Source organism: Terrapene carolina, unplaced genomic scaffold, assembly GCF_002925995.2.
Source record: "Terrapene carolina triunguis isolate 2854851 unplaced genomic scaffold, T_m_triunguis-2.0 Scaffold401, whole genome shotgun sequence".
NCBI lineage: Eukaryota > Metazoa > Chordata > Testudines > Emydidae > Terrapene > Terrapene triunguis.
In genome coordinates, this window is record NW_020664752.1 from 112,006 (window position 1) to 125,864 (window position 13,859).

Below are 13,859 nucleotides of genomic sequence, written 5' to 3' on the forward strand. Positions count from 1 at the left end.
ACCCCCTCGCTGCGGGTCGCCTGTGGCCCTGTCCAGCTCCCAGCCCTGTCAAACAGGGCTCCGGCCAGCCAGGCAGAGACTCAATTCAGCAGGGGGTGGGAGTGGCGAGTGTCTATTACCCCTGTGTCAGGGAGCCCAGCTGTGGCAGAGTGGGAATTTTTCATAATAATTTGTATTAATATGGTGTGTGCCTCAGTTTCCCCTATGCAGTGCCTGGTTAACTAGGTGGTGGGAAAAGGCTGTTTACTCTTTGCAGAGACCCAGGTGTGACTGATGTCAGCTGTCTGGGGCCGGGCCCCTGGCCCATGGAGGGTCCCAGAAGATAATGGCCCGGCTATATGGCCCCCCTCCGCAGGAAGCGAGCCAGGTGTGAGCAGCTGGAGGACAAAGGAGGGGGAACCAGGTGACCAGGTGTCCCAAACCCAGGCCAAAGGCTGGAGGAGAGGCTGGGGGGTCACTCCATGTGGGGCACTGGGAGCGGGACGCTCTTTGGGACTGGGACTTGGGGGTGGGCAGAGCAGAGCTCGGGGCTCTGGCCCAACCCACATGGACTTTGCTGTAACTTTAACCAAGGACTGTCTATGCTGTGTCCTGACCCCTCCTGCATCCACACTGCTGGCTGAGTCACTCCAGATCAAGGGAACGTGGGGGAGGGAGGAACCTGGCTCCCATTTGGGGTGTGTCTACCTCCATGGTCCGATCCCGGCGGTCTCGCTGCGGGAAGCACCCGGCATGCCCCAGGGGGATGGCAGGCTCCAAGGGCCGGTCCCCGGAGGTGGTGTGAAGCCGAGGGGTTGACCCCAGTGAGTGTGACCCACAGGGGGCTGACGTACCATCGGGCTCCTCCCAGGGACTGCTCCAGAGCCGGGCCAGAGCACCGGATCTGGGGATCCGTGACGGGGGGTGGGGGAGAGCTTGTGGCAGCCGTGGCCAGAGGCTTCCCCTTGGAGCACTCAGGCGGCTCCGAACCGTGGCCCAGTGGCAGGGGGCCTCCCGGGTCTGCCGCGCCCGCGCTGCCTGGTAAGGCCTTGGCCGATCCAGCCCCGGGCTGTCCCCCAAGGCCACAGGGGGCTCGGCGAGAGGAAGATGCTGTCACTGTGGTCTAGGGCCCGCCGGGGGCACACGGCGTGTGAACGCCTGCATGTGGGGCAGATCCTAGCAGCCCGTGGTGTACACTCTTCCCCAGCATAGCCTGAGCCAGGGCAGGCAGGAGCAACGCCCTCAGACCCCGCGCTCTGCTCCCACCGGGGCTGGAGGCGGGGCAGAGGGGGCAGAGCAGAGAGGTGGGGCGGACCAAGCCATGCCCAGAGGAGGGGCAGAGCGGAGGGGGTGGGGCGGACCGAGCCATGCCCAGAGGAGGGGCAGAGCGGACGGGGTGGGGCGGACCGAGCCATGCCCAGAGGAGGGGCAAAGCGGAGCGGGTGGGGCAGACCGAGCCCTGCCCAGAGGAGGGGCAGAGCGGAGGGGGTGGGGTGGACCGAGCCGTGCCCACAGGAGGGGCAGAGCGGAGGGGGTGGGCACCGGAGAGGGGAGCGGAGTTGGGGGAAACCCAATGCCCAGCCGTCTGAGCAGACGTATCGAGTGGCTGAAGGCACCCTGACCCCCAGAAATATTCCACGCATGTCCGATTGCAGCCAGCAGGAGGCAACGGGCTCACACCCACGCCCCTCGGCCTAACAAATTTGTAGGGATATTAAAGAAGGTACTAACAGTGATTCCCCCAAGTGACAGTGACCCCCCCATAATTTGTCCCCCACACTTTAAAATCCAACAGTTTCACCAAGTACAAAAATCTCTTGGGTCTCCTGTTAAAACTTGTAAGCTACTGTCTGTAGAAACCATTGATTGTAACTGTCCTGGGAAAGATACTTTATTACTATGTAAAACTTACAAACAAGTTAATTGACTTTGTTCTTAAAGTGAACACTATGTTACCACCCCTGCTGTGAGCCTTAAGCCAGTAAGTGACTTTCACTTCATTGTAACAGCAACGGCTCCTAGGAACAGACCCCCCCCACCGTCTGTGATTAAAGGGCCGGGAGTCTCAAATGAATTAGCACACACCCCGAAAGTGGTGGAGACAGTAAATTAAAATATGGTTAAGATATGGAATGTATGTTGATGAATGCTTGATGTACATGAATGGTTAGGGAGGTGCCAGCCTATAAAGGGAGTATCCGCCGAAGAATGTGTCAAGTGGACCACCAGACAACCCCCGGAGGGTAAACTGGGATCCACCCCATCACCTGGAAGGATGAGAAACACAAACTTTGGACAGTGTGGAGCCACCAGGAATGTGCCATCTGCTGATTGAGTCAGCAACAGCAGGATGAAACAGCTCCCATAGACTAACATAGGAATTAAATCCTATAAGAATGGACTCACAAGACTGAGGACTTTGAGCGTCTGGTTGTGCTGCCAGCCTCCAGGAGCATCAGGTGCATCTGACACAGACTCGGCTCCATCCTCATGACCAAGATACGTGGCCAGTAACTTGGCATGAGCAACTTCTAGGCTGGTAACTATAACTCCTATACAGAACTTGAATGAATGATTGTGTAAATGAATCTATATATATATGTGTGTGTGTGTGTGTGTGTGTAAGGAATAAGTAGTGATAGGAATAAGTAGTCAAACAACGTTGTTTACTTTTATCTTTTGCTTTATCATTATATTTACAATAAATGTGGCATCTTTGCCTTATCCCTCTTAATAAGATCCTGCTGGTTTTTATTCTATTGGTATAACAAATTCTTCAGTCTCCTGCATGCGTTTGGTGCTCAGAATAAATTCCTGGTCAGCCTCCGGAGGTGGGACCCGCCTGTGCCCGGCCTCGTAGCAGCTCACTGATTGGCCGTCTCCTGTGCTCGTTGCCCGACTGCGCGGTAGTTTCGCCCCTTTGGTTTTATCCACATATTGGTTTATTTACCACCCGCTGCTGGGGAGAATCAGACCAGTTTCCCCCCCACACACACACACCTCACCCCTGGCTGGGTGCAATTAGGAGTGAGTCCAGAGCTGGGAAACAAGGCCAGGCGCTGCTGAACAGTAGCCATGAGTGGATGCACTGCTGTGGATAATAACGCCCGTCTCCATAGGGTGAGCACTGTTAAAACCAGTACGGCAGCAGTCCAGGCCCCGAAGCACTTGCAATCTGAAGTAGACACAAGGCACATCACAACAGACCGGCCTTTCGACGCTGAAAGGCAAACGTTATAAACGGGAGCAAGGACAAGGCAACATGCCTGGTGCTTCTGGATACAAACGTGGCTTGTTACTGCTTTCAGTAGGTGACACGGACCGAAAGAATATGTAGACAGTGGAAGTGTTACAGGATTTGGAACTCTTGTGACTTTATCACAAGTCTCTTGCTATTTGGTCCTTTGCTAAAATCCCCACCTCCTGGAGTCATGTTATTTTGTGAGAGTCATAGAGATGTCAGGCAGGAAGGGGCCTTGTGAGTTCATAAGAATATAAGAAAGAACGGCCATACTGGACACCAATGGTCCATCTAGCCCAGTAGCCTGTCTTCCGACAGTGGCCAATGCCAGGTGCTTCAAAGGGAATGAACAGAACGGGGCAATTATCCAGTGATCCAATCCCTATCATGCAGTCCGGGTTTAGGGGCACCCAGAGCATGGGGTTGCGTCCCTGACCATCCTGGCTAATAGCCATTGATGGACCTGTCCTACAGGAACTTACCTAATTCTCTTTTGAACCCTGTTATAGTTTTGGCTTTCACAACATCCTCTGGCAAGGAGTTCCACAGGTTGACTGTGTATTGGGTGAAGAAATACTTCCTTTTATTTGTTTTAAACCTGCTGCCTATTCATTTCATTTGGTGACCCCTAGTTCTTGTGTTATGAGAAGGAGTAAACAACACTTCCTTATTTACTTTCTCCAAACCAGTCATGATTTTATAGACCTCCATTGTATCCCCCCTTAGTCATCTCTTTTCCAAGCAGAAAAGTCCCAGTCTTGACTGCCACTGCACATTGAGTGGATGTTGAGGGACGGGGTTCATCCCTCCCCACTCTCCAGTCCCCTGCGTTTAGCATTTCAGCGCTGCCGAGAAGTTTCCCATTCAGCAGAGCTGACCGGTCCCCACCGCTGGCATCCTCCGGCTGCGTCAGCTCTGCCAGCTCCTGCATGGGGCCTGAGTCGCTGGCCTGCTGGGACGGGGCGGCTCTGGCAGGGAAGTCATGACGGCTGCAGAACGAGCGCATGTAGCGAGCAATATTCTTTATCTGCCATATCAACAGCGCCACCACCATCACTGACCCCACCACCGGCACCACCACCACGGCAATACGGCTGGACCAAGATCCGGGCTCTGCAACCAACGACAGGAATTGCGGCATTAGCGGGAGAATTGGTCAAACCCAGCCGAAAACTTCCAGCCTCTCCACCGCGCTCAGCGTTCCACCCGGCACGCGCAAAAGGGATTTTCTGATTCGAGACACTCCACAGTCCCCCGCTAATCGTGGGTTTGCCAATTTTCCTGGGGCTCCGAGGCGCTACCGTAACACACCATGACTGGGCCTGCTAGGCGCCATATACTTTAGGTTAAGGTTCACTTGATAGCTGGTTTATAAGGTGTTCATACATGGTGAATATACGGTCTCGGCATGCTAAAGACACATGTAACGCGTGTGCTTGTCTACACAGGGCCTCTCAGGAAATCTAATCTGACTTTTAAAGTGAATTAGTTAAACAGCATTAAACCCCTGAGTGGATGCTCTCCTTCAAGATTAAAGCAGCATGAATTCAATTTAGCTTAATTCACTTCTAAAGTGAATCAAATTCCGGCCACTTCAATTCTAAATAAGAGTGTCCACACAGGGGGGGTCAATGCGGTTTAGCGAATCCACTTTAAATTCAGGGCAAGTCTATACTACAAAATTAACTCCGACCTAAGTTACGCTGACGTACAGCCAGGGCAGTAATTAAATTGCTTTTGCATGTCCACACTGCACCCCTTGTGTCAGCGGCGCGCGTCCTCACCATGCCAGCGTGGGGCATTGTGGGACGGCGTCTGAAAAGCAGCAACAGGCGATGTCATTAGCGCCCCGGCATCGATCTAACTGCATCCACCCAAGCGCTAGGCCTCGCGCGGAGCTGGAGTTATTCCGTCGGTTCAGCGGGCGAGTTCCACGGGTGGGAGCTGCCTTTCAGTGTAGACACTGACAGAGTTAGGGTGACGTAAGCTGCCTTATGTCCACCTAACACTGTAGTGTAAACCAGAGCCTGCACTTTGACTTGATTCGGATTAATTTTCCTGAGTGGCCCTGTGTAGACAAACCCTGCAGCCACCATTCAACCCTTTCTTAAATTACTTCTACATGGCACCTCAATATAAAGTGTCACCCAAGAAATCAAGTCATAGTTGGGCACGGACGTGGGGTTGGGAGCCAAGCGGTCAGTACCTGGAGGTTCTGCCCCACCCACTCTGCTCCATCGGCCAGTTAGGAGCCGAGCAGGACAATCTGCCGAGGAGCCGGGCTGCAGCCAGAATTAGCTGGCGATCCCAGCAGTTCGGCAGCGCGTTCCCAGCCCCGTCACTCACCTGCAGCTGCTGTCCCGCTGCTGACCAGGGCCACCTGGGAGACCGGAGCTGAGGTTGGCGCAGGCTCTGGAATGAGACAATGCAGAGGCGGTTGCAGCGAGCGGATGCAGAGTCCCAGGAGGTCAGAGGAGAGGGATCCCATCCCCTCCAATCCCTTAAAATCTGCCCCCCGCCCCAATGCTACTGCGCAGAGTCAGAGCAGGGTGGGACCGAGAGGGAGCATCTGGCCCAGCCCCCGGCGCTGAGCCCAGACCAGTAACCCTAGATCCACCCTGGCAGGGGGTTTGTCTGACCTGTTCTTAAAAACCTCCAGTGACAGGGATTCCCCAACCTCCCTTGGAAGCCTGTTCCAGAGCTTCACCAGCCCTAGAGTGGAAAACCTTTTCCTCCTGCAGAACCAAAACCTCCCTTGCTGCAGTTTATCATAGAATCATAAAATATCAGGGTTGGAAGAGACCTCAGGAGGTTCTAGTCCAACCCCCTGCTCAAAGCAGGACCAATCGCCAACTAAATCATCCCAGCCAGGGCTTTGTCAAGCCTGACCTTAAAAACCTCTAAGGAAGGAGATTCCACCACCTCCCTAGGTAACCCATTCCACTGCTTCACCACCCTCCTAGTGAAATAGTGTTTCCTAATATCCAACCTAGACCTCCTCCACTGCAACTTGAGACCATTGCTCCTTGTTCTGTCATCTGCCACCACTGAGAACAGCCGAGCTCCATCCTCTTCAGAACTCCCCTTCCGGTAGTTGAAGGCTGCTATCAAATCCCCCCTCACTCCTCTCTTCTGCAGACTAAATAACCCCAGTTCCTCAGCCTCTCCTCGTAAGTCATGTGCCCCAGCCCCCTAATCATTTTTGTTGCCCTCCGCTGGACTCTCTCCAATTTGTCCACATCCCTTCTGTAGTGGGGTCCCAAAACTGGACGCAATACTCCAGATGTGGCCTCACCAGTGCCGAATAGAGGGGAATAATCACTTCCCTCGATCTGCTGGCAATGCTCCTACTAATGCAGCCCAATATGCCGTTGGCCTTCTTGGCAACAAGGGCACACTGTTGACTTATATCCAGCTTCTCGTCCACTGTAATCCCCAGGTCCTTTTCTGCAGAACTGCCGCTTAGCCAGTCGGTCCCCAGCCTGTAGTGGTGCATGGGATTCTTCCATCCTAAGTGCAGGACTCTGCACTTATCCTTGTTGAACCTTATCAGATTTCTTTTGGCCCAATCCTCCAATTTGTCTAGGTCACTCTGGACCCTATCCCTACCCTCCAGCGTATCTACCTCTCCCCCCAGCTTAGTGTCATCTGCGAACTTGCTGAGGGTGCAATTCTTCCCATCCTCCAGATCATTAATGAAGAAGTTGAACAAAACCGGCCCCAGGACCCAGGGCCGTCCTTAGGTATATGCAACATATGCGGCTGGGTAGGGCACCTGAAAATTTGGGGCACCACTGGATCTTAGTGTCCACCTTCCTGGCTTTCCTATCCCTGTTCTGACCCTTCCTGCAGGCTCCCACAGCTGGCTGCTGCAGCCTGATGAGTCTGCCTCGGGAGGGGATCTAGTAGTTAAAAATGAAAAAGCCTCCAGCCTGCCAGACCCGTTAGCACAACATTGAAACAGTTCAAGAGCCATTCAAGGGGTAATGAAGCCATTTAACAGCCATTTGCCAACCCCCAGGTCTATACGGTCAGTTTCTGAACCAAAACTGTTGTGCATGACTGTAATATTTACTCAGAACATGTCAGTCTACAGGACCTTCGTTTAAAAATTGCTTTAAAAATATTTCATTAGTGAGTTGGTGAAGATTATAAAATCACATCTCTAACTTACTTACAAAGTTTTTGCAAATAAATGTCTGACAAACTTCAGGGCATATCAAAAAACCTGTGACTGACATTTTTTATTCCCAAATTTAGTGCTTTTAATTAGGTACCTTCTGCATGTCCATTCTGCGTAAGGGAGAGGGTACAGGGGTCTCTGCGGGGAACTGTGACTCTCTGCCACCGTAAGGTGGGCTGGGCAACTTGTTATCCTTTGCTGTTTCATCCCTCCCCCCGGCCAGGCTGCGAGCTCAGGCTGCCATCAGGCATGGGGCACCAGTTTAATAATATTGCGTAGGGCCCCATAAATCCTAAGGATGGCCCTGCCAGGACCAACCCCTGGGGCACTCCGCTTGATACTGGCTGCCAACTCGACATGGAGCCATTGATCACTACCCGTTGAGCCCGACGATCTAGCCAGCTTTCTATCCACCTTACAGTCCATTCATCCAGCCCATACTTCTTTAACTTGCTGGCAAGAATACGGTGGGAGACCGTATCAAAAGCTTTGCTAAAATCAAGGTATATCACATCCACCGCTTAAGCCCATCACTGCTTGTCCTAGCTTCAGTGGGACTGAGAACAATTGATCCCCGTCCTCTTTATAACAGCCCTGAGCATATCTGCAGACTGTTCTCAGGTCCCACCTCAGTCTGCTTTTCTCAAGACTAAACATGCCCAGTGTTTTTAACCTTCCCTCCTAGGTCAGGTTTTCTAAACCTTTCATCATTTTTGTTGCTCTTCTCTGGATTCTCTCCAACTTGTCCACAACTTTCCTAAAGTGTCACACCCAGAACTGGACTCAGTCCTCCAGCTCAGACCTGACCAGTTCCCAGGAGAGCAGGACAATGACCTCCCGTGTCTTACATACAACACTCCTGGTAATACAGCCCAGAATAATATCAGTCTTTTTAGCAACTGCATCACACCGGGGGCTGCTATTCAATTTGTGACCTGCCCTAACCCCCAGCTCCTTTGCAGCTGTGCACGCCCCAGGCCAGTTATTCCCCAGTTCAGAGCTAGGCATTGGATTTTCCCTTCCTAAGTAACACACTTTGCACTTGTCTCTACTACATTTCATCTGCCTGAACTCAGCCCAGTTCTCCAATTTGTCCAGGTAGCTTGAATTCTCCCCCCTCTCTCTGTGGAAAGTGGAGCCTTCCTCTGTCCCGCAGCTGGAACTCCCCACGCAGCCCCGGCCAGGACCCCGCGGTGACGTTATCTGATTAAAATATGATCATGTCGATCATTGTTGCAACCACTGTTATATATTTACAACAAATCTTGCACAAAGGTTGCCAAGTGAGGCGTCTATGGAAAGGTTATGATTTGCTGAATATGATTATGCTATCTGTATGTATGGATCATTTTTGTATTTGACATTATGAGCATAGGTTCTGTACCTGGATTTCAAATGTTTGCTCCTGGGGTAACGCCCACAAGGTAGTTAGCCAGCACATCCTGGAGGCGGCTATTCAAATTGTGTGGCCCATCGAAAGAACATTTAACTCACAATGGAAGACGCCCACTTATCCTGAAGGGACTTTCCTCTGAACATGCTGTCTGAGGTATCGCTAATGGCTTCTACTGTGACTAAGCGGAATCATGCATGGACATGTGACTTGCCCATGTGACTTCAAACACCATCTGAGGGCTTTGTTTAAAACAACAGGTTTCCCTCCACATTGTAGAAGCTAAAAGTCCCTGGAAACATCTAATGGAAACCAAGGGCCTGAGGACCTTCCAATGATTTTGAAGCAGCCGGAGACTTGACTTAAGCCAGCAGTATATTCCATCACTGCTACAAGTCTGAACCAAGAACTTTGCAATTGTTGTATGTATGTGATTCCTTTAACCAATTTTAACTCTCACCTTTTTACTTTCTTTTTATACATAAAGGATTGGCATCAGTGTGATTTTGGGGTAAGATCTGAGTTGTATATTGACCTGGGTGTGTGGCTGGTCCTTTGGGATCAGAAGAACCTTTTAGGTGCCACCAGACTCCCTGTTGTTTTTGTGGATTAGGGTGACCAGACCTCCCGATAAAATCGGGACCGTCCCGATATGTAGGCATTTGTCCCGTGTCCCGACTGATGTTTGGTCGGGAGGCAATATTTCGCCGTATTCTGGGTTTTTTTGTTTTTGGGGTTTTTTTAGCTCCGACAGTGACGCTCCCCACCCTGTGTTCCAATATTTTCTTCCTCTCATCTGGTCACCCTATTGTGGATACAGACTAACATGGCTACCTCCTGATACTTTTATTTAATGAAATTGGTTTTAAAGAACCACTCATCTCAAAGTCGAGTGTTTTTGGTGGTGATACAAGGACTGGAGCGACTAAGGAAACTGCTGTTCTGACTTCCTGTTAGCCAGAAGTTTGCTTTTGTTGCTGGTTTGGTGTATCTCATGGGAGAATAACCTCCAGTTTTTGGGGTGTATCTGCCCAAAAGGATTAAAATTCAAAATGATCTGGACAAACTGGAGAAATGGGCTGAAGTAAATAGGATGAAATTCAATAAGGACAAATGCAAAGTGCTCCACTTAGGAAGGAACAATCAGTTGCACACATGGGAAATGACGGCCTAGGAAGGAGTACTGCGGAAAGGGATCTGGGGGTCATAGTGGACCACAAGCTAAATATGAGTCAACAGTGTAACGCTGTTGCAAAAAAAGCAAACATCCTTCTGGGGTGTATTAGCAGGAGTGTTGTGAGCAAGACACGAGAAGTAATTCTTCCGCTCTACTCCGCGCTGTCAGGGGCGTTTCTCGGGGCTGTGATACAGGCACGGGAGGGCAAGAACCCAAAGACATCAGCCAAGGGGCACCACTGGCCGCAGACTGGGATCCCGCTGTGCAAAGCAGGCAGCTGATGCTCCATGTTACACCTCAAAGGGGTGGAGGAAACTAGGCTCAGGTGGTTCACAGGTTCACAGGGAACAAACGTGTCAGTCTCTCTCTGCCAGAGCGGCAGCACAGCCTGTGAGAAGGAGCAGCAGCCTGGGCCTCAGGGGGCCTGGGTTTGATTCCCTGACCTGCCACTGACCTGCTGTGTAACCTTTGGTAAGTCACTTCTCTGCCCCGTGCCTCAGTTTCCCCCCTCAGACATTTTGTCTATTTAGATGGTAATTTCTTAGGGGCAGGGACTGATTCATTCTGTGTCTGGGCAGTGCCCGGCCCGACGGGGCCCTGATCTCAGTGACTCTGTGTCTGGGCAACACCCAGCGCAACAGGGCCCCAATCTCAGCGACTTTGTGTCTGGGCAGCGCCCGGCCCGACGGGGCCCCGATTTCAGTGACTGTCTGGGCCGCGCCCAGTAAAACGTAGACAAATGAAAGAAATGGCTGAACTGTCCCCAGGACCTGCCAGGAACTTGTAACCGAGAGAGCAGACCTGGTTGAGGGGTTTGAAAGTCCGACCCCTACCAGACCCTGAGGTCGGAGCTGGGGCTGATCTCTGTTTAGCTGTCAGCGGGCGTGTTGGGCAGTTTCTTATTTTCCATGTTTTCTCTGTGCTGCTAGGACTAAATGTGCTTTGCTTTGCGGTGGCTGGTTGGTACCTGGTGTATGTTGTCGCAGCCCCGGAGAAAAGGAAAGCACAGGTGCTTAGGGTGACCAGATAGCAAGTGTGCAAAATCGGGACAGGGAGTGGGGGGTAATAGGCACCTATATAAGACAAAGGCCAAGCCCTGAATATCGGGACTGTCCCTATAAAATCAGGACATCTGGTCACCCTAAGGGTGCTGGACCACGCTCAGATGTGCTGGGAAACTCACAGTGACGTTCAAACCCAAACCCAACCCCCCAGGCTGGAGGGAGGGAGACAGACGCAGGCCTCCGCCTGTGAGAGGGGGCGGCTGGGAAGCTGGAAACCTGACATCCGGGCCCTCCAGAGGCCAAGGGGAAATCCACGGTGCGGTTACCCCTGAAATTGTGACCCACGGCACTCACCTGTTACAATCAGACGGATGAAAACCAGACACTTGCTTTTGTTCATCTCAGATTCAATCTTGTACACCCCTGCAATGGCTTTGCTGGCGTTAAGCACGGTGAGCCATCTGTTGGATATGGAGATGCACCTGGCGAAGGAGCTGTCGAGCGGGTTTGATTTCCCTGGACGGATGACGGCTATCGGCACCCATGTCCCAGCCAAGGCATCGTACCAGGACAGCTGGGCAAAGCGCTCCGTGAGGTTAAGGGGCTGTTGCGCGTCGCCACCCTCGGGCACAGACAGAGGGATGTCCTGTTGACATTGGCTGGGGCCTGTGAGAAGAAATCAACATTTCAGGCCAGCTTTGGTGAAGCCTGGAAGAAGTCAGACCCAGATCTGGCGGGGGAGGGAGGGATACGTTCCGGGGAGCGCTTCAGATATAAGGCGTAGACCCTGCAAATGCTCAAGCAAGCCTTGCACCGCGGGCATAGCATCACCCTCAGCTCGCTGCTTGAGGGAGCGTCTACACGGCAATACGAGCCCTGCTGCGCCGAATCGCAGGGTGGGTCTACACAGCAACCAGACACCCCCGGGTGCCCCATGCCAGCCGACTCCGGCTCGTGGGGCTCGGGCTGCGGGGCTGTAAAATGGCTGGGTAGATTTGCGCTCCCACAAATGGGGAGGGTCTCAGAGCCCAGGCTCCAGGCTGAGCCCCCAACGTTTACACGTCTGTCTTTAGCGCCCCCCCCCCCCGCAAGCCCGAGTCAGCTGAGCCGGCCTCGGTGCTGCGGGGGAGGGGAGGGGGGCTTGGTAGTGTAGACACCCCTGAGTGTGTGCAGAATCAGAGCCAAAATCACTAAACCGCACCAAGATCCCGGGCAGGGTCTGTGCAGTGCCCGGCACAATGAGGGCCTGGGTCTCCACACACATATCCCACAATGCGCTGTGTTCCACACATCCCTCTTCCCTCTCCAAATGGCCTCCCGGCGCATCCCCTCCCCCCCCCCATTTCCCTTCTGGCCTCTCACTTTCGGGGAACCCAGCCCGGCACAGAGCTCCCCGGGCGGCACTTACGGGTGTCCGGTACCGCTTGCCCAGCGCGCCGGAGTAAGACGACGACGTTAAAGGCGATGCTTGCAAAGGCAAAGGGATGGGTTTGGTTTTTACACCTCGTGGCACCCGAGCTGTACCCCGCCATGCTGCACTTCTGAGTCTGGCGCCCACATGGTCATCCGGGCACCCCCTAAGCAGGCCCGCCCCTTCACCCTGCCTCCTCCTGCGCAAAGCGTATCAACCCGGACGCTGGCCATTCTGCAAAACTCCTGCGGGGCCCCCCAATGAAAAAAAAAAGCCTTCCAAACAATCCAGACGGCACCGCGAGTGGGATGGCGAGAAATCGATCCGCTACACGTGTCCGCATTTGTACGTCCTATGCCAAGGAACGCCCTCAAACACATTTAAAAGAGGGCAATCTTCGTCGCTGTGTTATTTTGAAGAACTAGTTTTTATCCCCCATTCCTCCAGCGCTCTGCGTCAGTCACTGTGCGCCTCTCTGCCTCACGCAGGCACCAGGCCGGCAAAGCACGTTAGCGGGTGCTCTGTTTTAAGCATCTCAATCGTCCCCTGGAAGCAGGGACCCCATGAAACACGAGAGGTCTCGTTTTTCTGTGATTCTGCAGGGGAGACTGAATATGGCCGCTGCATATTTTTAGACCCGTCCTGCGAGAGTTATGGCGTCTCAGCGCCTTGGCAGGTCTAACAGCGACTGTCCGAGAGATCCCTTGTTTTCTCCTAGGCGCCTAGCAGGAAATCCACAAACTGTCGTTCCTACGCATGCTGTATATCATTCTTCTGGGGCTCGGTGTTTTAAATCCATCTGTGCCCTTTGAGTGGCTTGTTATGCATTTGAAACCTATTTCAGCCCAAAAAAGAGTGACACCCTCTCCCCCCCCCCCAAGTCCTCCAGTGTCAAACAGCAAGCGTGGGCGTCTTACTTCCTGAAAAGCAAGTTTCCTCCACATCTTTCCTTCCCCAGGGCTGCTGGCGATTCCCCCTGTTAGAGAGGCCCACCGATAGAGCAAAAATTGAGCAGGCAGGAAAAGCAGACCGGAGGTGGCTACATCCTTGTGACAATGTCAGAGCAAGAGCGAGTAGGCGCAGCTTTTCCCACGCCACCCCTCCGGCCCCGCATGGCCAAGTTTCACTTCTCAGTTTTACGGAAGCAACAGCTGCAGCCTTGGGCCTGGCGTTTGTCACCGGTGCAAAGAAAAATAATTAAAAGCCCCTCCCCCGAGGATTCGCGTCTCAGGAGGGTCCCCTGCCAAAATCGCCAGGTTGGCTTAGAAATTGGGAGCTGAACGGGAAACGCCAGGGGCTCTGCCTTTGCCTTCGGGACTTTGAGCCGTGTGGCCTGTTCCCTGCCCCGAGGGCCAGGAGCTTCAATATTTTGTTTTCGATGGAACTTCCTTGAACCCAGGCGCCGTGGTCAAGAGGCAAGGAGCGGGGCAGGCCTGGGGTGTGAGGCCGTGAACGGGAGCTTGGGGCAATG

At 53.1% G+C, this 13,859-nt stretch overlaps 1 protein-coding gene across 1 annotated transcript; it reads right to left on the bottom strand.

Annotated features, from left to right (window-relative positions):
- Positions 1-334: 334 nt before the first annotated feature.
- On the bottom strand, positions 335-13,184 carry LOC115271314. The gene is made up of 5 exons (XM_029912963.1): positions 12,386-13,184; positions 11,332-11,643; positions 5,567-5,632; positions 4,099-4,333; positions 335-377 (listed from the first exon to the last, which is right to left on the bottom strand). Exons 1-5 carry the CDS (start codon positions 12,507-12,509, stop codon positions 335-337), a joined length of 780 nt encoding a protein of 259 aa, XP_029768823.1. The 5' UTR covers positions 12,510-13,184.
- Positions 13,185-13,859: the final 675 nt, after the last annotated feature.